This window comes from Cavia porcellus, unplaced genomic scaffold, assembly GCF_034190915.1.
Source record: "Cavia porcellus strain 051 isolate PalLab524CR breed Dunkin Hartley unplaced genomic scaffold, mCavPor4.1 scaffold_11, whole genome shotgun sequence".
Taxonomy (NCBI): domain Eukaryota; kingdom Metazoa; phylum Chordata; class Mammalia; order Rodentia; family Caviidae; genus Cavia; species Cavia porcellus.
The window spans coordinates 73,681,929-73,704,495 of NW_026947494.1; the positions used below are offsets into that span (position 1 = coordinate 73,681,929).

Genomic DNA, 22,567 nt, shown 5'->3' on the forward strand with positions numbered 1-22,567 from the left:
GACTGATGTAACTTAATAACACATGGCAGAAAGTTTTAAAAGTCAAAAAAATTAAAGGATAAACTGGTAAATATAGAATACTACACATACAACAGAGGCAATTTCCTTAATATAAAAATGGTCTCTCCCACTATTTACACCAATAATCTAAAAGTAAAACTGAACAAAGGAAACACACACACTTGCTCAATTTTTGACTCTTCAGCTTGGTAAAAATGAAAGCATTTCAAAATAGTTGGACTCAAGGGGTCCAGAAAGAACCACTGTCTACTTTCTGGGAGTATAAACTGATGCTCTTCTCCGTGGAGGGCAAACCTATTGGTGAACACATACAAAATTTTAAATACAGAAGCCTTTAACCTAAGGGTCGCACTCAGAAATTTACATTACTGATAAAAACATGCAGGACAAAGACCCAGGTTCAGTAATAATTGTTGTGACTTTATTTCAGTAGGTCCAGCCATAGATCTGTTCAGTGATGGTATACTGTACAGTGGAAAAACAATTCCTGTCAGAAATGGAGTAACTCTATAATCCTGGTTACAAAAAAATTATTCCAAACTGCATCGGTTAGAGAAAAAAGCAAAGTGCCATAGCCACACATCATGTACTATGATGCTCCTTAGGTGAAAGCAAATACACACAATCGTGGAAGATCCAAAAGCTCCCGACACTGAGTGCTTCCAGGGAAGACTTACTGTATACCATCCACTGCTCTGCATTGTTCAATCTGCACATTTTTCCAATTTTAAAAGCCACCAACTCCTCACACATTTACATTTGTTGATCATTTATAACATACTAGATTCAGACCAGACATTATGAGTATAAGCAGGAATGATATTGTTTGTCTTCCAGGAACTTACAAATAAATACAGTGATTATCAAAAGGATTGCTTTTACATACTACAGACACACTGTACATCCCAGTGAGAATGCGTAATGAGATGCTTCCTACAAGAGATGAACATGAATACGGTAAAAAAAATTTGTGTTTTTGTTACTTGACAGTGAATAACAAAGGCTTGTCCGATGCCAAATTTCTCACGGCACCCACTAACATCCTAACTTAATTTATCAAGTTAATTAACTTCACTTCTCCCAAAGTAGAATGTTGGAAAGAGAAACACAATAATCACAAATTTAACAATAGTGATGAGTAAAACGCTTGGGACTCTGTCTCTCTAAGGTAGTATAATCAGAGTCCCTTACTGAAATTATTAAGGGAGGTATAAAGAAGCTAACTAGGAATTACAGAGTATCATGAAAATGAACTTAGAACCCAACAGTTTTGCCAGCATGAAGCCAGTATACATACATATATTGAGTTTGCTGATCAAAAATCTTAAAACAGTTTGTCACTAAATCATTTCATAGAAAACATACACAAAAACCAGTCACTGAAAAGGTATGCCCTAGCTACAGTCCCCAAGACAGGGTGGTGCTGGGACAAGTATAACTAAAATATAGATCAATGGAATTGAAAGTGAAGAAAAATACTCTTATGTACAACCCACTGATCTGTAACAAAAGTACTAAGATTATTCAGTTGGGGGTGGGGAGAATAGCCCTTTTCAATGTACAGTGCTACAAAAACTGGAAAAAAGATATGAAAAAATTAACTTATAATGATCAGAAACCTAAACAGGAGAGATAAAACTCTTTGAAGAAAACACATATAAATTTCTGTGATCTAACAGTAGGTAATATTTTCCTAGAAATGGCACAAATGAAACAAACAAACAAAAAACCTCTGAAATTGCTATTTCATTCTGAAGAGATGCAGAGATTAACAACCGTCTTAAAAGGTCATGCTGTTTAGCTTCACATTCACCAGAAGTAACTTCTGGGTTGAAAAGTGTACCATAAGGGCTGGGGATTTAGCTCAGCAGCATAAGCGCCTGCCTGGCAAGCATAAGGTCATGAGTTTAGTCCCTGGTACCGTAGACCGTGATGTGAAAATACAACTAACAGAAAGTTTTTGCATATCACGTAGCTCCTATATCATATCTATTATGCATAAAAATTGTACAATTCAATGAGACCCAATTAAAATGGGCAAAGGATCTAAATAGACATTTCTCCAAAATTGCACAAACAGCCAAAATTCTCACTAAAAAGTGGCTCAACAAGTTATTTATCAAGCTTCAGGGAAACTCAAGGTAAACCAAAGCAGGTAGCAGTTCAGATCCACTCGTGTGACTGTCATCATGAGGATGTGGGCCAATTGGAACTCTGATACCCTGCTAGTAGAACTGTCAAATAGGGCAGCTACTTCAGGAAAGGGTCAGATCCTCAACAATTTGAAGAGTTACTACAGACCTAGAAATTCAACCTTATGGATACATATCAAGGAAGAAATGAATCTGCACACAGGAGGGCACCAATGGTAAGGAAGGCATCCATGTCTGTATCTGAAATGGTTAGCAAAAAAAAAAACCAAAGTGGTAACACTAATAAATGAAAAGTAAGAGCTACACCAGTGAATGTGGGTACTGATATGTACATTCATTCAAAGCAACGACACTAAAATTCTGAACTCTTACACATCCTTAAATAACTGAAATATTTCTCACAAGTATGTAGTACTTCTATTCAGATCATATTATAACCTGCCATTTTACAGCAATCAATACAAAGAAATTTTGAAATAATTTTTAATTCAAATAGAATCATATTCAATAAACAGCAGCTGAAATGGACATACTTTTCAGAAGTAGAAAAGGCAATATATGAAAAGTGTTTGACACTGCTGACCATTACAGAATTGCAAAACAACAGAGTTCATCTTACTCCAGAAAGAACAGATAGCATCAAGAAAGCAAATCATAAATGCAAGCAAGGCTGCAGGGGAAAGGAACCCTTCTATATTGTTGGTGAGAATGTAAACTAGTACCACTATGGGAATCATTCTGAAGACTCCTCAAAGTCTTCACAGTCACACACAGAAATTCCACTTAACCCAGCTAGTCTCCTAGATATCGTTCCAAAAGGCTTAAAAGACACCATACTGTTACAGTAGTATGTGTGTACCCATGTTTATAGCAGCACAATTCCTAATACCTAAACCTTGGAAGCAGCCCTATATCCATCAAAGAAAACGTGGGTATAGAAACGTGGGTACAGAAAACATGGTATATATACACAATCCACTACTACTCTGCCATAAGGATAAATCTAAATCATTTGTAGGAAACTCGATGCACCCTGAAACTATGTTAAGTGAAATATATCACACATACGAGCTTAAATATGGCATAATTTCTCTTATATGAGAAATCAAGAATATAAATAGAAAAATAAAAAAAATAGGTAACAGGAAGAAAGGAGAGGGATCTTTTTCAAAATGTAAAGGAAATCAAGATGGAGATGAAGGAGATGTAAAAAGGAATTAAGATGTGTTATGTTCATGTACCATCTTTACATAAGAAATGTAAACATTATGAACTGCAAACATGTACTAATAAAAAAATGAGATAAAAAAGTCAAGATTATGAGACTTAAAAATACCTAAGTTGGGTTTTGGTCTCGATTCATCATCACCAACCAGGAAAATAATGCTCTTGGCAAGAGTACCAAATGATAAGATACAGGAATTTGTTTTCATTGGTTTTCTAAAATAATTAACTCTTATTAAAAGATGCAAATAATCTTGATTTTAAAATGTAGTGGGTAAAAGGAAACTGGTATGATCCACCATACCATGCTGAATATCATTATTTTGATATTATAAATGAAGTTAAACCCCAGTCTCATCCTAGTACTGAATTTTCCTGATCACCCAGTGTTTCTTATCTCTTTCCTCCTGCAAATACAAATCCTGCTTCTAACAGAACTCATTTTTTTTTTATTTCCATGGTTTAAGACTAAAGGTTCATGTAATGCTGAATTTGTGGCTTTTCAGTTCAGAATCCTGACTTAATGACATCAATTCTTTTTCACATCATTATTTTGGCCAATCTTTCCACATGCATTTCAGTCCTGCTAAGTGTATCAGCAAACAAATATAAATGAGCGATGTAGACACAGAGACGCCAGGGCCAGAAACTAATGACACCACTCACCTTACCCACAGTTCACCATTCCAGGTGCTGGTGCTGGGGACTCACTCCCAGGCCTTCTCCATTACTCACAGCCCCAAGCCTTTTCCTTTTTTAAGTTTTGAGACAGGCTCTCACAAAGTCAAAGTTTCCCAGGCTGAACTTGTCACCTTTCTGCTTCAAGCTCCCAGAATACGGGGCTCCACTCACTTCAGACATCAGGTGGTTCACGCTTTCCTACCATGCCGATGCTCACCTCACTTCCCTTCCATAGAAAGTGCTTCCTGTCTACCCTATTAAGTCTTGACTGTTCACGTTTCTTTTTATGACCCCACAGAGAAGCTCAACTCTTACAGTCCTTCAATTTTCCCTGACCTCTAAGTAGAGTATGGCAGTGATTCAGCACCATGATGGCAGGGAGGGCAAATATCAAGGATATAGAGCTAACTGAATTCTATCCCCTGTAAAACTTAAAATCTGTTTGGATGAAGCCAGTCGAGTTTTAAAAAGATTAACCACGTATAAAAAATATTCACCTGCTTCTAGTTATATAATCAATTTTAATGCAAACAGTCAATAGGGCATCTTTCCCATTGCTCCCAAGATTTCAGCTCTTTCTGCTGCTGCAGGCATAAATGGCTTTACTCCATTCTGTCTTCTTTCCACCATGACAGAATTCTGTGTATAAGCATAAAAGAAACCAAGATCAGTCCACTATTAAATAGTATATACCATTTGTAAGTAATTTGCTACTTTGTCAAAAATTCTAAAACTTTAGCTTAAGAAACCTATTATCTAGTTCTGAGAGACTAAACATTTCAAACTATTAACATTTAAAGAGCAGTGAGTATTCCTACAGATACATGTTAATTGGGGCAAGGAAAGTACAAGAGCACAAGAATGTATATCGGATACCAAGAGCTGCTACGTAAGTGCTAAAGTCATTCTCAGTCTAGTTATCAAAGAGAAAAGAAGTGGCAGATTCAGAGTTCAGAGAAACGAATCACATATCACTGCCTTGAAAAAAGTTGGACCATTTTAACTACCATGAATGGTAGTGAGGAAAAAGCCAAGAAATGGAAGTCTAAAGTGGTGTGTGATAGCACATAGTACACTGAAGAATCTCTGCTATCTACGTTATGGGATAGACAGAGGATATGGGATAGACAGAGGATATGGGATCTCTCTCTATATATGTGCATACATATGTATAAATATCCATCAAGATTATTGTTTTAGGGCCACAAGTATTTACACACCCACAAAGACTCCTTTATATTAAAACTGCCTTCTTGTACCTTAGAGTAGTAGAAAACAACTAAGAAAACTCTCTCAAGGATTCTTTAGGGCTGACACAGTACGATGAAGGCTGGAAAGTTGTTTCCTTACAGCCTACACCAGGAAAGAACTGTGGGTACTGATCTCAGGCCCCAGTTTCAGGAGGCAGGTTTTAACAGGGAGCTCACCAGGCTAGGCTTACCCAGAATCTCCGACAGTTTTTGTACTTCAAGAAGTAACTGGAACACCTCTCCCTGTTATAGTTATTTTCATCCATACATCTGGTAGAAGCATCAGACTCCTTAAATATGTAAGAGAGTAATCATTTATAAGGCAGAATGGTATCTAAAAAAGACTAAAAACAGAACCTTCTGAAACTGCTTTCCTCCTAAAGCTATGTCAAATGGTTTATTTTTGTTCAAATAGGTAGACTAATAAAAACTGAATAATCTTGGCAATTACCCCAGAATTCATTCTGTTGGGGTAGACATCTTCCTTTTCATAGTCTCAGCCAGTTTTCTGAGTATCTGATCAAAGGAGTATGAGCCAAAGCACTGGCTGTGATCATTTGATCCAGAAAGTGAAGCAAGACATAATACACTTCAAAATCACTACTGCCCAGAAACCATATTCCAGCTCACACCAGAGCTGTCGACTTTCCCGATTCTCATGCTCACTCGATGTTTGATCTTAATGCTGGCTAGCTTACAGATTCCAAGTAAATTGCTAATAAGTGGTTTACATCAAGGAAACCTAAATTAACACCACTCATCTTAATGCATTTTTGGCTATCATTTACACTGTTACACAAGTACAATATTATGTAAGCAATTTTAATAGTTATTAATATCACTTTAAACCAAACTGAGCAACACAGGGCTAGTTTTAAAGGGTAGGTACCCTTTGAGAATTAAATTTAAACGGTGTGAACTGAAAGCAGATTGGATAACAAACTTCAAAGTGAAAGGCATGATTATGAGACGTTATGCGTAAGAAAGTCTTAAATAAGCAGGCAGGTAATTTGTTTCACAGATCTCAGAAACATGTTCTATCTAACAGATTTATTTACTAAAGCTGTTGAAAACTGGCTTTAATATATGAACAAAGCTGAATTTCTGCACCAAATATTTAATGAGTATTTATTTTTTACAAACGCATGTAAGATTAGGGAGCACAACTGCTCACAGCACCAACACTATGCAAGGGCAAGCCACAAAAAAGTTTAGAAGTCGTCCACATTAACCCAAATAAAAACTTAACTCTGTTTACAAGATAGCTCTGTGAAAATCTTCAGGCTTCCAAATAGGCTAATTTTATTATCGGCCTATTAATTACTCTTAGCCAGGTTGTCTCAAGGACATGATGAAATCACTGCCCTTAAAACTACAAATTTCAGTGGTAACTTAAACCTGTAGTACCTTCCAGTTTTCAATGTTTGGATTAAAGATTTTCCTAAGTGTTACATATATTTGTCTAGTCGTACAGTGACAACTCAATGTATGTTTTAAAAATAAAACTAAACAATTCTGTCTAAATTATGAACATCGGAAAATGCTCTTGTGAAATAAAATACGCTGATCAAGCATTTTTTACAAATAGAACTTTATTCAAAACCTGCAGAAAACAGATGCCCCAAAATGAAAATGCAAAGCAAACTTCCCTACCGACAAACAAGGGTTTATGTCAGGATCTCTCAGTCTCTTTGTCACCACAGGCATCCTAAATCTTCTTGCTGAAGGGAGACAAAACAAAATGCGTTAGGCAGTGGATAACAGAAAATAAAACTTAAAAGCTCACTGACCCTACAAGTACATAAAAACTTTAATTTTGGCATAATGATCACCTGGCAAAAAACTTTACGTACTCTCTGTACTTTAATAGACTTAGCTATGCTGCCCTTTGGGTTGCTAGGGTGCCTCAACACAAGGGCCATATTGAAATGCATCTACTGAAACTTGATTGTAATGTTCAATACGAAAGTTCAACTATAATTTCTGTTAGTTTACTCTGGTTTTGTAACTACACTAACAAAATCTAGTTGTTCTTAAAATAGTGACCAAAACTCAAAATAAACAGTAACAGTATATGGTGACTAGCAAAAATATTTACCAACAAAAGTAACACAGTGCTTACCCTATAATGAATATAACAAAGAGAAATTATTACTTAGCTGATATTTTGAGAAGCCCCAGAACTTTTTAAAAAGTTAAAAATTTTTACTCCCAGTAGCATCTTGGATTTAACTGGTAATTCCATGGGTTAAAGGAAATCAAGGAATGTTAATGTGGCTCAGACATGTTCCAATTCAAATCTTAGTGCATCATCACAAGTTTTATTGACTACAGATGATCAGTTCCCTAAGAACCAGTTATGTAACAGTTATAGCAACCATATTCCAGGACAATTGCTTTCCAAAATGAAGTTCAACTACAACCAGTATGTCTTTCACCTTAAAAAAAAAATACTATAGAAAAGACAAGAGAAAATTTAAAAGTAATGGTCAATTATTTTCAAGTGACTTTTCTTTTTTTGCTTTCAATGTAATAGATTATTACTGACAAACTACCCATTACACCTTACAATGCTCTGAACCAAATTTAAGGAGTTGATGGGCTTATAATCCCAAGCCCTGTTCCAGTGTAATCATTCTTCTACCTAAAAATCAAAAAAGAAGCCAGCAAATAATGTAATTTGACTTACAAAAATCAACTGAATAAAAAAATGCACTGGACACTATAGCCAGAGGTCAAAATTTTTGTATGAAAAGCTTCAACCTTCCTTGTCCAAGACAAGCTCAGAAAAATTATCAATTATGTTAAAAGAAATAAAGTGTATTCAGGACAATCAAATCCCATGAGCCCCTGATAAGAGGTATTATTGATCAAGTCACCCAGATCAATTTCTTCTATTATGGAATCAGGATATTTGGCTAAAGGAGACTAATCTCTGCAAAGGGTGGGATCCTTTAACTTCTGGTAATGTCTGATCATTTTATAACTTTTATTGAACACCACATGAAAATACCCAGCCAACAGAAACACCTTGGTAGAAAGGACATTCAAGATGCTGTTCAATTATATCTTTACATTTCTTCCTCACAGGACCACAATCCTTTCAGCATAATTCTTTTGCAGAAACAACAACACTAAGTAAACTTACAGTCTTCTTTGTCACATCTATCCTGTGATGTGAAAGCCCAGAACTCTGCTGAGGTGTTCACATATCCTGACAACAATAATCTCAACGATCAGACACAGAATTGAAGTTCCGCGCTTTACATGAAAATATTTGATTCTGTATTTTATTATCACCCAGTCAGAAATTCTTTAAAATTAATACTTAGATAACATCACATACATGGAGATCACGTTTGCTGCACGAATCTACTTGCATTTCATTTTCCTTCCAGATTCTAAATACAACTCTAAGTTTGAATTTCCAAATCTCACCTCCTTTGCATGATTCCTATTATCTTCCTATTATCTTTTCCTGTTAATATACAGGAAAAGAACAGGTAATGTCAATTTACAGCAAGCAGCCTTGAAGAACAGGACCGAGGGCTCCATTAGAGACCACATCTACTTTTGAAAGTATAGCAACAGGCAAAAGTTACAAAGCTTGCAGAAGGACTAGCAGAAAGAAATCACAAAAAAATAAGTTTTTTTTGAAGGAAGGCGCATCTGAAAAATAATTCTAACAGGCAACGCCGTTAACACAGTTCTTGATTTCTCATACAGCTGCTCACGGCCCCATTCTTCAAGAAGCAGCTCTGCAGAGGAAGGGGAAATGGGCCCTCGCGGAACTCGGCCAGGCCCACTGGCTAGTCAGAGCCCAAGCTGGGTCTGTGTTAAATTGGGAAGCAGACACACACTGTGCCGTTAACCCCTGCCGAGTGCAGAGGGCCAGGCGCGTGGAGGGTGCCCACTAGAGAGCCGGGAGGCCGAAGGGAAAGCTGGACGCAGGCAGACTCAAGGCCGCGCGTGCCGCAGGTCAGCGTCCGCTCTCCGACGGCGGGCACAGGTGAACACACCTAGCTTGGCCCGCGGGGCGGGGCGGGGGCGGGGGGAACAGGCCGGGGACCGGGAAAACCCCGCAAACAAGAGACGGGGGAGGGGGAGGAAGTTACAACCGCGCTTCAAATGCCGGAGAGCAGGAGGGGTAAGGAAAACGATAGGTGTCCGGACCTCGCAGAGGTCACCTTGCTTGCTAATCCTGGCCAAAAAGACCCGCGTGGCGAGAGAAGAGACAGGAAAAGGTCCGCGTCACTGTGAGACTTGGCGGGGAAGTATCGGAGCCGTGGAAGTGGTCTCCGACCCCGCGATGGCCCAGTTATGCCCCTCTCTTCCAGCTTTCCTGTAGCAGCCGCGGAGATTAGGGCGGGGGACCACTCACCTCGAGCTGACGCTTCTATAGCACCCAGGCAGCCTCCAGTTCCAAACACGTCAATAGCTCACGCAGCAGGACTTTAAGTAGCGCGCATCCCAACGTGCTGCCCCCGCGGCCCAGCGGCCGCCCGCCCAATCGGCGTGCCCCGCTGCGAGACTGACAGGCGCGCAGGGTTCTGCGCGGCGGGGGCGGGCGGGTGTCGCCCCGCCCCCGCCAAGCGGGAGGAGGGCAGAGGCGGGAGGAGTGGGCGGGGAGATGCTCACGGAAACGCCCCACTCCCGCCCCGCCGCGCCCCCAGCGCTGCGGCCTGCTTCTTAACACCTCGGTTTGATGGGCAGCATCTTCGACCAATGAACGTGCGGGTCTCCGGCGGCAGCGGCGCCCAGTGGTCAGTCCCGGGGCGGAGGGCGCTCAGGGGGGCGGGCCCAGAGGTGGGTGGGGGCCGGGGGCGGGCCGCAGGGAGGCGGGGGCGGTGGCCGAGGAGGCCGGGGGAGGCGGCGGTGGGCGCGACGTCGGCGGCGGCGGCGGCGGCGAGCAGCGGCAGCTGCAAGTTGGGCTGCAGGGGCAGCGCATACACTACAATGGCTGCTGGAAAGAGGCGTAAGGAAACAATTTCCAGGCCCGCCGCGTCCAGCCCGAAATATGAGAAAAAAATTATTAGAAATTCCGCGGGCAGTGTAAAGGCGGCGGACGGGCCGGAGGGAGGATGTTAAAGCCCCGCGGTGAGTTCTCCCGGGGTCCGGGGTGGCGGAGAGGCGTTTAGCGGGAGAAATATCAGGGTTATTTAAATTATGGGACTAGCCGAGGGGGCAGAGGAGCAGAGGCGGCGGCAGGAGGAGGAAAAGTTTGTGCTACTCTCAGCCCCTGCTCAGGACCCCAGAGAGAAAAATAATAATAAAAATAAAATAAAATAGTGAGGTGGGGCTGCGAGGACTCCCAGAGTCGCTTCTGACAGGGCAGGGGGCGATGCGGCTGGGGACCCGAAGGTGAGGTCGGTGGGAAAAAAAAAAACACGTTTATTCAGGGTCTGGAAAGTTTGAAAAGTTTTCCTCCTCCTCCTCCTCCTCCTCCTCCTCCTCTCTGGTGCTGTGAATATTGTGACAGCGGCAGCGGCAGCAGCGAGAGCGGAAGACATTAGAGACCCGAAAAATAAGGGAAAAATTAATATAAATTCAGTTTTGAGAGTAAACTCTCCGCATTTTCCACCAAAACATCCCGGAGGAAGGTCGCTTCCCAAAGGGCCTGTCGAAAAGCCGCAGTCGGCAATATTTGGGGGGCACTTTGAGTGACTTGGGGTAACTTTGCCCCTTTTTCAAAAGAGGTTTTTCTTTTCTGGAGAAATGAATTTGTTTTTGCCCTTTCCTCAGGTGGGCGAGTCGGGGTCGGGGTGCGGGTCTGCGGGGAGGTGTGAGCCCGGGGTGTGTGGCTGCGAGGGGGGAGGGGGAGGGGGTGCTAAATGAAAGCAGGAGATCGGCACAGAGCAGGGACAGCTTGTTGTCAGTATCATAAACAACCAAAATGGAGGGAGAACTCAGGCATATAACCAAATAAAAATTTTTTAAAAATCGCAAAAAATCCCTAAAAATCCGGGATGCTCCCCCTTTTCTCGCTAAAGGTAAAAGTATGAACCGCCTTTCCCCTGAAGTCCATTTTGACTTTGCAGAGACCAAGGAGTTAATATTTATTTATTTTTTAAAACTTTCGAAGAGCAAAAGCCTTTTATAACTCAACCGACAATGAGAAAACGTGAAAATCCGATGCTAGAGAAGCAGGGGGAGGGAGGGGGGAGGTGGTAGTGCAGAAACTGCTGAACTTATTGGTAATGTGGACTGATCTGAGATAAGATAAACACTGTATTTGCTATTTTATAACTCCTTTTTAATGATCTTTGCGAGGTTTGGGCTGCTGCTTTTTTTTTTTTTTTTTTTAGTGGAAAGAAAGTGATGCCATTTTCTTAATAGAGTTAATATGTGTGATTGGAAGAATAAACCTTTCCGGCTTTAGATCGCATTTTCGTCGCATTTGTGCTTCAGGGAGCTTTAGTGGCTGCCTCCTTTCTTTAAACTGGGCTCTTGCGAAGAGGGGTAGAGAGGTGTTACTGCCCAGAGCGAGTGGAGTGCGAGACTGGTGTACCTTTTGGGGAGGGGTGGGGAGTTGCTTGGTTCCTTCCTTCCTGACACGTTTGCTTCACCTGTTCATCCTCACCAAGGAATGTTAGGATGAGGTTTTCTGGCTTTATCTATATAAAAGGATGATGCCTCTTGCATCACATTGATGTTAATGGGAAAGTGCTGCTGATGTTGGTTCCACGTGGGATGTAGGACAGAGCAGGGCATTTTAAAGGGACAGCTGCTTTTTTCTTGTGGTTTTCATCACCTACATAGACTCACTGTCAGAGGACCTCTGCAGAGGTGCTGGGAGGGTGTGGTGATGGAAGAGCCTTCTCTTTCCATTACTCAGTGCACTCACCTTTAGGAATGATGGAGGGAGAGGAGGGATAAACAAGCTGAACAGAAGATGGATATGTGTATGGCTTAGTTTGTATCCAAGCTGTTCTTTTGTGTAGTAAGCCCTCTCAGGTACTTTTCATGTTATATTGCTTTGCTTTGGAAGCTGATGTGGGGAGGAATTGTGGAAAAATGGAAATACTTTAAGGTATGTGGTGTAATGGTATAGCATTACTGAACAGTTATGAATTCTGTGCAGTGAGATCAAAGAGCAATGTATGCCCATAATAGGATTTTACAGCCATTTTGTAAAAGCTGTAAAATACCTGATAATCAATTTGGCTTCAAGTATATTGAAGACTTCTAATTGGAAATTGAAAACAGAGTGGTGTAGATTCTTTTACAGGATAAGCAGTAGGCATTTGAGGGGACACATACACCAAGACCATGGAAAACTTTACATGTGTATTCATTTTTAAAGTCCAGCCTATTCGTATACTGTAATGTCTTGCCTTTGGAATGAAAATACTTTAAAATCCTGAGACCTGTCAGTTTGCATCTTTTGAATTTATGTTACTTATCAGGATCACAGCTGTCTTCTGTTTTGGATATGTGTAGTGTTTTCAAAATGTAAAATGTGCTGTATAAATTGTTAGCTGTTCTCCAGTGGGATTAAGGTTAATCTTGAACAGAAATTACTAGTGTTACTTTTTCATAGATATATGGTATTTCTGAAATAAACCCCTATTTCCCTTTGTTTTTACAATTTATAGAAATGGATTAAAGTTATAGCTAAATTGTTAAGCTTCTTGTGTAGAGTGGAGGGATTTTTGCCATATTGTGTAAATAAACTTGATAGTCTGTGATATAGTGACTTGTGTTTAGAATTGAACTCTTGTCAGTGTCATTTTGTGAATATCTCCATAACAACATTACATCTGAAGTATTGGGGTCCATCATTTTGTGGTTGCTTATTTTGGGAACAATTACAACTTTCCAAGAATTAATTTAAAAATATAACACCATGAACCACTGTTCCATCAAAATTGATCAGAAAGTGATTAACCTATTAATTGAGAAGACTAACACTCTTCACATAAGCCTCTGTCCAGAGGATTCAGAATGCCATCAGTACTTGATAGATAAACTTTTGAGTTTTATCTCACTTTTTCATTGTTTTGGGGCTCAAGACAATTTTACTGGCTATAATCAAAATTGTGTTTTACATTTAAAATAAATGAGACTTTGAGGTCTTGAGTAGTTGCCACTTTGACAAACGAGATGCTAGTATCAGTAATTCAGTCTATAAAAGTGAAGGGAAAGTATTTCTTCCAGTTATATTAGATCTTGGAGCTTTTAGGTTGTTGAGATGATTCAGCTCATGACTGGTTTGTTGTCACCCTAAAATAAAAGTGCTGATATTGTGATTTTTTGTTGTTGTTGTTACTTAGTGTGCTATAAAGCTTCATTTTGGGGTTTTACACAACTAGCTACTTGTCTGAATTAGAAAATGCACTCAGACTACAGAAATATAAAATCTGTAATTCCTTAGACAGTCCAATATTGGTAAGGTACAGCATAATATCTAATTTGAATTGTTTGTAGTAAAGGGTTTTAATGCCTTCAAAATATTAATTGTTGAACAACCTTTGTTTGAAGCTATTAAATTATACCAATAATCAAGGGATATTGTATAGTCCAAATTTTTATTTCAATTAGAATTACAGAAACCTCTTAGAGATTCTTATTTAAAATTTATATGCTTAATTCTGCTATTCAAAATTTTGTAAAGAATTTAAAGATTGTGGAAGATGATTTGTAGGTGTGGGTACTACTGATAACATTCTATGTCCATATATTTATTGTAACAAAAATACTTTAATAAGCATACATATTACACTTAAATTTATCAGTGAATGTGCTTTTAACAATATAGTTTAAATTTTTTTAACAATACTTTTCATGTTTTAGTATCAATAAAATCTGGGGTCTTTTCCTTCATTTTTAATATAGTCCTGATTGTTACTATATACAGTTTGGTTTGGCATTGTGGAAATTTATCTTTCTAAAGATTAAATTGTTTTCTAAATTAAATGTTTTGCTTCTCTCTTAACTGAGATTTGAAAAACCAGGCAATTAAAATATTTTTGTATACCTGTCTTTGAAGTTTTGTTTCAGTATTCATTTGTCTCTTGAACTATGTAATCAAACTAATCATCCTTCTAGAAATGTTTTAGTATCTTTTATTTAGAATCCCATTCTTTGGGAAATTAAAATAATGTGAAATTTTATGTGTCACATACACACAGAAATACACATTCACAAAAATTCCTAATGAATGACTTCACTTACACTGTCTGGAGTACATGTTCTTTTTGATATGTTTAAAGATACATAAGAAATAAACATAAATTTGTTCTTTTATATTAATAACATCTTAGATTCTGTAGTTTCTTGAATGAGAAGAGTTTCAGAAGGAGAAAACTGAATCTGTCCAGCAAAATCTAAGATAGTGAACATTTTTAAGTGGTTATAAAAGGGTTATAAATTGTCCCTTGAGCCATTTTTAAAATGTTTCAAGAACCTGATAAACACCTTTTCTAAAACAATCAAAACTTTAAAAGTATATCATCACTACCACAAAACAAAGATGAAACTTTAATTTCTTTAACAGGAATTAGTATAGGAAACATGTTTAATCAATTAGTAAGTGTTTAGGTAGTCTTGAAAAAGTATTTACAAATAAGTTAAATGTGAGGACAGGGTACATCTGATTGATGAACTATAAAGGTAACTATGATTTTAGAATTCATATATGGGAATTCTTTTCCATTTTACCATAAGAACACTTTACAGGTAACTAATCTTTGCTTTTTATATTATTCATTGCCTAAATTTTTTGAAATAATGCGAACCAGAAATCACCATGTTACTGTTTTTCCTTTATATCAGGGCAACCTTTATATATCCTTTATAAATTTAATTTTTAAATTTGATTTAAGAAGTTAAATAAAAATTTTAATTATTTTAGAAAAGTAGCATCCACTTTTATAAAAGTGTGTAGTTGTTAACACTTGAAGTTATGAAAAATATATCTGAATGAGAGACCTAGAAGCTATTACAGACTTATAATTTGATTTATACTTTTAAACTGCCCCACTGCCCCATGGTTTGCATCCTGCTTGGTCCTTGTACCTATCCCTGCCTTCTTTTGGTAGGATGGTACTGATCAGGACATGGTAGTGTGGGGCAAACAAAAGCACTTGAGTATTTTTGTTTTGTGTGTGCATTGATACTTTCTGTGTTAACGATTTTGTTCTTTTTAAAAATTGATTATCAGAATACCAAAAAAGTATAAAAATGCTATCTTATTTTTAAAAAGTGAAGTGGTGTGATATGGTACTAAAATTGTTAGTGTTTAAAACTCCCTGGATGTCTTGTAAACAGTCATAGTACTCAGTAATACTAAAACTAACTACAGTGTGTGCTGGGAATTTGAGATGACTACCTAAGAAATTATATGCATGTGCAGAATGGATGGACTTATGCTATTGTATCCTGGGTTAATAGGAAAAGCAGTTAGCATAAAGTATTTCTTTGCTATTTTTAAGTGAAATCTTTTCCTTATTTAAAAACATAGAATACCTAGAAATTTGAAGGTTTAGAAAGCCAAAGTGTCTTTTTGATGTCTTGAAAAATAAGAGTTTAAATGATGAAAAAGCATAGAGCAACAACAAAAATGTGAACTAAAATGTTTCAAATTGATGGTAAAGAAGTGGGTAGACAACAATTTCAGAATAAAGTAACAATTATGGCAAATTTAAAATTCAACTTATGTGAATACAGAATAACCAGAATAAAGCAAAAGTTGTAAATTTTAGAAAAGGAAAGTGATAATTAGGGGATCTATAAGAATACTTTTAATACAAACTGCTGGATTCAGAGTGACCTGTAAAAAATAGATCCCCAAAGCATTTTCTTCTTTAGATTTGGATTAAGCTAAATTAAATTGTAAGAATAATTTGTAATGATTATTTGGAGTTATTTTTTTTTAAATAAGATTATTTTCTACTATTTTTTAAAAGATTTTAAAGGTTGTTTTAATTGTGTACTTTTCTGAAGTGTTCTGAGAATCTTAGAAACTATTAAAATATTTTCTTCATTGTGTATTAGAATGCTTAAAACTTTTCTTGAAGTTGGTGAAGTAAATTTTAAAACCTTCCTCTAAGTTTGTTCTGTGGGCTTTGTTAGGGCAATTTAAATATTTTTAAAATAGACTTAACATTTAAAAAGCTTTTCTTAAGACAAGAACATTTACCAAAAAGTTCTTAATTTCTGGAATGTTTTTAGGTGTGTGCTGGTGATTGAAAGAATTTTTCTTTATCATTTATTAATTAGCTTTTGCTTTTTCCCAAGGAGAACTAAAACATGTTATTGTTATGTTCCGGAGTGAAATTACCCTTAGTATTAGAAAATGCTCTGAGTATGGGAGGCATCTTTTCTTTAAATGGTTGGAGTCCTCCATAGCTTGTGGATAATATGATATTGCAGAGTCTTATATTCTAATCTTTTTTTTTTTTTTTTTTTTGAGAATGAGAGCCTCAGTTTAAACTTTTGGTTATTAAATATTTGAATTATTTTCTCAAACCATCACTGGAGTTGCACGTGTGCAGGCTGATTATGATTTTCTATCTTTTCATTTGTGAATATGAGAATATTTTTGAAATGTTATAACTAAAATGCTGACATCTGACTTTTAAAAAGAATCATATCTCTGTAATCAGTTAAATTTTAGATTCCTTAATTTTGAGACACATTTTTGGAGACTCAGATTAGAAATCAACTAGAGAATGAGAAATTTAACCTTTTTTACTAAAAGCTAAAATTTAAAAGTGTTATAATGAGTTTTTCTTCCTTGAAGATACACTAGTAAACACTGACTGAATTATTTTTGATCAAGAGAATTTTAAGAAATTAAACCTAGAAGAAGACTTAAGATAGTTTAAGTATACAGGTTCAAAATAGCACCAGTTAAATTTTAATCTACTAGGTTTTCTAAATAACTTGATTTTATTTTCTTGTATTGTCTTAATGCTAAAATTACATGGTACTAATATAACTTTTCATCATACCCTAAGTAGGTTTTATCTTTATCAACTTTAGGCAATGAAGTGAAAAATAACCATTTTATATAATTCCTTTTCTTACATTCATTTTGCATTTCCTGAATATAATTTCTTTAATTAGTCCATTCCAAAGAAGAAAAATTAATTGCATTCTTTCAAAATCAAATTTATATAAATTTCTATTTGTGGGAGAGTTTATCTGTTTGGATAAGATTTATCATAGCCTTAAAAATGAATATTAAAATAGCCAGCATATTTCTTTAAAAGCTACATCTCAGATGTGAATTTGTTTTCTTTGTACTTTTAAAATCCTTTTTTAGATCTAAGGAAAGGTTTTTCATGGCTTTTCATATTTTACTATTGTTTGAGGTAATTTGAGTAAAATTTTAATCCACCTTGTGTTTCTCTTCAATATTGGTAATATTTTATTTGAAAATCACTATTCAAATTCATACAATTTCAGCATTGAAACAGAATTAGACATTTAATAAAGTAGGTTAGTTACACCAAGACTAGGAGAAGCAGCCCTACTAGTTCTTTTTGGGGAGGAGGTGAAAACATTTCCAAGAGGCATGGTACCTGTGCGTATGGGTCACACCCAGTGGGGGTTAGTAACATTTTATGCTTTTTTTTTCATAATATCTGAGCATCTTCAGATCTAGTTATCATGTAAATAACTGACTCAACTATAAAGTATATGGATCAGGTTTAATTTTTAATATGATTTGTTTCACCTTCTAAGAAAAAGGTCTGAGACAGATATTCTTCAGCAATCATTTGGCATATAGCACATTTTAAAGCATGCTATATGTAAAATATATTGCCATAATTGTTTATCCAAATCAAATGATAGTAAGTTATCAAGTAATAAATTTGATTAGGCATGGAATGAGGTTCTAATGTTTACTTGTATAACTTGATTTACTGCTAAACTGTAAAGAATAGAAGTTTGTAAATGAAGTAAATACCTGTAAAAATCTGGTGGTCTGTAGAAGGTTCTAGACATGTATCATTTGCAAGTTAATAAAATCATTGTTCTTTCAAATGGCAAAACTTACTTCAAAATCTTACTATATTCAGTTGCTTTCATTATTTTTCAAAGAAAATGGTGATGAATGAGAAGTGACTACTGTTTTTGAATTTTTAATCACTTATTATAGTGATTCTCAAGATTTTTTAAAAAGTGACATTACAGATATTTTCCTTAAAAGTCCTTCTTTTGTGGCATTATAACAATTCAAATAGTTGCTTTACAACTCAGTTCTGTGAGTAGTTTATTGGGGTTTTTTGTTTTTGTTGTTGTTTTTAAGTATTCCTGTTTCCGGGATCATGTTATTAAATTTTTGTCTTGACTCACTTTTACTCACTATCTTAGGTCATTTTTGAATATGTACTAGGGATACAGCTGCTGCACTTCACACTGGGTCTGATGTGAGGCTTGCATTTAACTCGACTTAGTTCCTCACGTTCTTTTGGTGAGTGCAGGAAAAGGAAGAGAAAGCAGTTTTACTGTAAGACGAGTTCAGTTGATCTGATTGAGACTGATTCATAGGATGCCTTGCCAAAATTAAGGAATTTCTTAATTAAGACCAAAACACCCGTTTAGCTGAAAACCTTTCTCTAACCAGACTTGAGGCACCCTTGTGTGCCTCCATTGGACATTCATTCCAAGTGCTCTTGCTGTGTGGATCTGTTCTGTTCTCAGTGCTGCCACCCTGTGTGTAGCTGTGCCTGTAGTACGTTCTGTGCTTTATCATCAAGTGATAACATTCAAAGCCATTCTGGAAAATAAGCATCCATCTGGAAGTTAATATAAAAGATACCATGATATACTCTGCTTCCTTGTTTGTGATGTACTAAACCTAGGGTTTTTAAGTTACACAGTTCAGGAGTATTGATATTCAACTGCAAAAATAAATTTAGGAAAATTTTTGAGGGTAACTACCTTTACCTGTTTCATCTGCCATTTCACTAAAATAAAGAAGAATGGGGCTGTTTTAAATCTAGTTTGAACTTGCTCAATTAAGGACATAGAAATTCTGATCCTTTAAAGAGGAGAGATGTTACAAGATTTTCTAGAAATTTTAGTTGTTTTATTCAAAAGTTTTTTCTAAAATTAAAACCAAAAATGAGCACAAAAAGAGATTGTTTCTGCTTAAAAGAAAAAGAAACTTAAGTTGATTGGTTAAATTATTCCCTGAATCACTAGCCAACATGACTTTTGAATTATATCACCCCAAATATTTTGAGTATTAATCCTCTGCTTCAGTCATAAAATACTTTGAGTAGTTCACAGTCTCTTGCCTTTACCTATATTATCTCATTTCATTTTCATAGCAGTCTGTGAGGTAGAAAGTACAGACAAAATGTGTATGCAAGAAGCATTAATGATGTCTGACGCTGGAATTCTGTTACTTTTTATAAAGAAGATTTTAGAATGGAGAGATAGTAGAAGCTAAGTATTAAAAAGTAATTGATTAGTGTAAGCCTAAATTATGTCCATATTGAGAAGACATAGTTATAAAATAATGTTTGTTGCAAAAATTAAATGTTCAGGAATAAAACTTAAGCTAGAAAGTACTATAGGTCTATTTGTAATATACATGAAGAATAAGGGAAATTTATTATCTGTAAGTCAAACGATGTTTTTAAAGATAGAAAACTACACTTTATAGTAAGCATTGTAGGCACAGTTTTATTACTTTTCTTATTTTAAAACATTGATTACAAAGCCATATGATTTCAGAATAATGAATCAGCTTTTCTTCCTGAATTTTTAATGGTTTTAGTTCAATAAACAATGTAATTCTATATGGTGGCAGTTCAAAGTATTATTTAGTTTATTTCATTTTAGGTGTTAGGATTCTAGGGCAGACATGATCCTCTCACCCAGGAGGTTTGAAAGAATTTAATACAGCACGTGGTACTGCCCCAATAATGATAAAATCCTAAGTCCGGGTTATTCTTTGTGTAATTCTCTCCATAGGTTTAGAGAACTAGGAATTCCTTTCTTTCTTTTTTTCTTTCCTTCTCTCTTCTTGGCTCCCCCACAACACATAAATAGCACTTGGAAGACTTTTTAAAAACTTGATCAATATGGGAAAGGTGATTAAATATTGAATCAGGCTGGGAGTATTATTACCTTGAGACAAAGAAAATTTTTAAAAACTTTCTGCTTTATCTGACTCTTTAATTTTTATAGCAACTTTACTACTGGGTGTACTAAACTTACTTAAGAGTTGTAAAGACTATCTAAAATCATAAGATTTTATAGTGCTAAAATATGAATACAGACTCCCAAGTTTCTTTTGCCCAATTTCAGAGAACCGTGCTGTGTTGAGAATGAGTAACTATATGTTATCCTTTGTTCTGTTGTCACAAGCAAGTTCTAGACATTTATTTGCAAGTGCCTCTGTGCTACAACCACCTTCTGTTGTGGTTCTGAGATTGGCAGGCTCCCGTGACATACAGGGAGAAGTCTAACCCCGCTGTTGTCCAGCCGCTGCTGACCTGGACATGGACAAGAAGGAAAGTGAATTAGACTCACACAGGAGCTGGCCTGGGGCGGCCAGCTGAGCCACCGGCATGCACAGCACATGTGCAGTTCTGTCTTGCAGCCGAGTGACAGGGACGCAGGAGTGAGCAGACAGACAGCAGAGAAGGCGAGACGGGCCTGCATGTGTCTGATCTGGAGTCCCACGCTGGAGGGCTTTGTTGAGAGAAGGACCCTCTGAGATAGCTAGATCTTTAGCAATATAATCATGCTCTTGTACCTGTACCTCCATACTCAGTTCTAATGTTCATTGTGTTTTCATTTTTTTGTTTTGTTTTGTTTTTTGGATGTGTGGTTTTTTGTTTTTTGTTTTGGTTTGGGGTTTTGTGTGTGTGTGTGTTTCACTGTTTTTTTGAGACAGGGTTTTTCTATACAGTCCAGGCTGACTTTGAACTCACCATGTAGCCTAGGCCAGCCTTGAACTTGCCATGACCCTCCTGGCTCAGCCTCCCAAGTGCTGATATGTCTGGCGTGTGTCACCATGCCCAGCTGCTGATGCTCCTTCATGTCACTGTTAATTCTCATTACCTAGCCTTGTCTGAAGCCACCTTTCCCCTGCTCTCACCAGATGTCTTCCTGATTTCCGAAAAAGCCTGGACAGCTCCTCATCTGGATCTTCTTTGCCTCCTCTGGATTGCCCCCAAGCCTTTGGGGGTACCTCAGGGAAAGTCAGTCTTGTCAGGATGGCTTCATCCCGTGATTGTGCCAGGCCTGTCCTGTGGCTGCTCAGGCCACAGGCTCCTCCAGCTCTGCTTGGGCCCTTTAGATAACGCCCACGCCTCAGGTCTGAAATTTCCTATTCCGTTCCCTGTACTGCAAGGTGTATTCAAATCTTCTTCTTCCAAAAAGCAAAACAGAACCCGAGACTTCTGCCTCCCTCCGTCCTGCCCCTTCTTACTGATGCCTGAGAGCGTGGTCTGGGTTTAGTCCTTTGGCTTCCTCTCCCCTGGCTCTGTAACATTTTGGGCATACATATGGAGGGGGTACCCACACGCGCCCTCAGTGGCAAACCCAGTGGCTCCTTTTCATTTTATCTCTGTGCTGCATTATTCTGTGGCTCTGCAAGCTCTGCCTCTCCCTCTTGTCCACCTTCTGCTGTTCTCTGGCACTTCTACAGTTTTCTTTGATGGCAGCTGTCCTGCCTGCCACCTTACTTACACACCAGCATTCTGGCATTTCTCAGTTTTCAGGGTTTCCTGCGCTGCTTCCCCTCTTCGTGCGTATTTTCCCTGAGCACCTGATCACCGGCTCTCTCGTATGGTTCCTTTGACTTGTGGCTTTGTGCTGATACAGAGTCCATCTCCACCTGTCTCTTGGTCCTCCACATCCCTTTTTCTTTTTGCTCTGTCATCTGTACTTCTGTGTATGAAGATATCTTTTATCCTGTGTGCGATGCAGATGGTACAAGTACCTACCAGAAGTCAGGCACTAAGCCACAGCCCACCCCTGTTGAGCAAGGAACAGACATAAACAGAGCTCCTTCAGATTCTAGCAGATGGCAGGAAGATAGTCAAAAGGAATAGAAGGGCGAAGAGCGTTCAGGTCTGAGGAGGAGGAGGAATGCTGAGCGATGGTGAGCGGGGAAGACCTCAGGTAAAGGAACCTGTGTGGAGAAGCCTGGGCAGTGAGACGGATCAAGCCTTGAAAAACCCAGAGGGACGCTTCTTGACATGGCACAGGACCCCACACACTGGAGGCAGTAGAACTAAAGAGGGAACTAGCTAGAGAGCCACCTGA

At 37.7% G+C, this 22,567-nt stretch overlaps 2 protein-coding genes across 5 annotated transcripts in view; one reads left to right on the forward strand and one right to left on the reverse strand.

Moving 5' to 3' along the window:
- Positions 1 to 420: 420 nt before the first annotated feature.
- Positions 421 to 9,866, reverse strand: Chchd7 (coiled-coil-helix-coiled-coil-helix domain containing 7). Its single transcript, XM_063258478.1, has 5 exons — positions 9,711 to 9,866; positions 6,983 to 7,050; positions 5,521 to 5,619; positions 4,577 to 4,718; positions 421 to 2,414 (listed from the first exon to the last, which is right to left on the reverse strand). Exons 2-4 carry the CDS (start codon positions 7,034 to 7,036, stop codon positions 4,614 to 4,616), a joined length of 258 nt encoding a protein of 85 aa, XP_063114548.1. The 5' UTR covers positions 7,037 to 7,050; positions 9,711 to 9,866; the 3' UTR covers positions 421 to 2,414; positions 4,577 to 4,613.
- A 359-nt stretch (positions 9,867 to 10,225) lies between these two features.
- The window catches only part of Plag1 (PLAG1 zinc finger), a 42,450-nt gene continuing 30,108 nt past the window's right edge, over positions 10,226 to 22,567 (forward strand). For all 4 annotated transcript variants that reach the window (XM_063258480.1, XM_063258482.1, XM_063258481.1 and 1 more), the window contains exon 1: positions 10,226 to 10,426. The gene's annotated coding sequence lies outside the window, so the exon portion shown is untranslated. The remainder of the gene's footprint in view (positions 10,427 to 22,567) is intronic.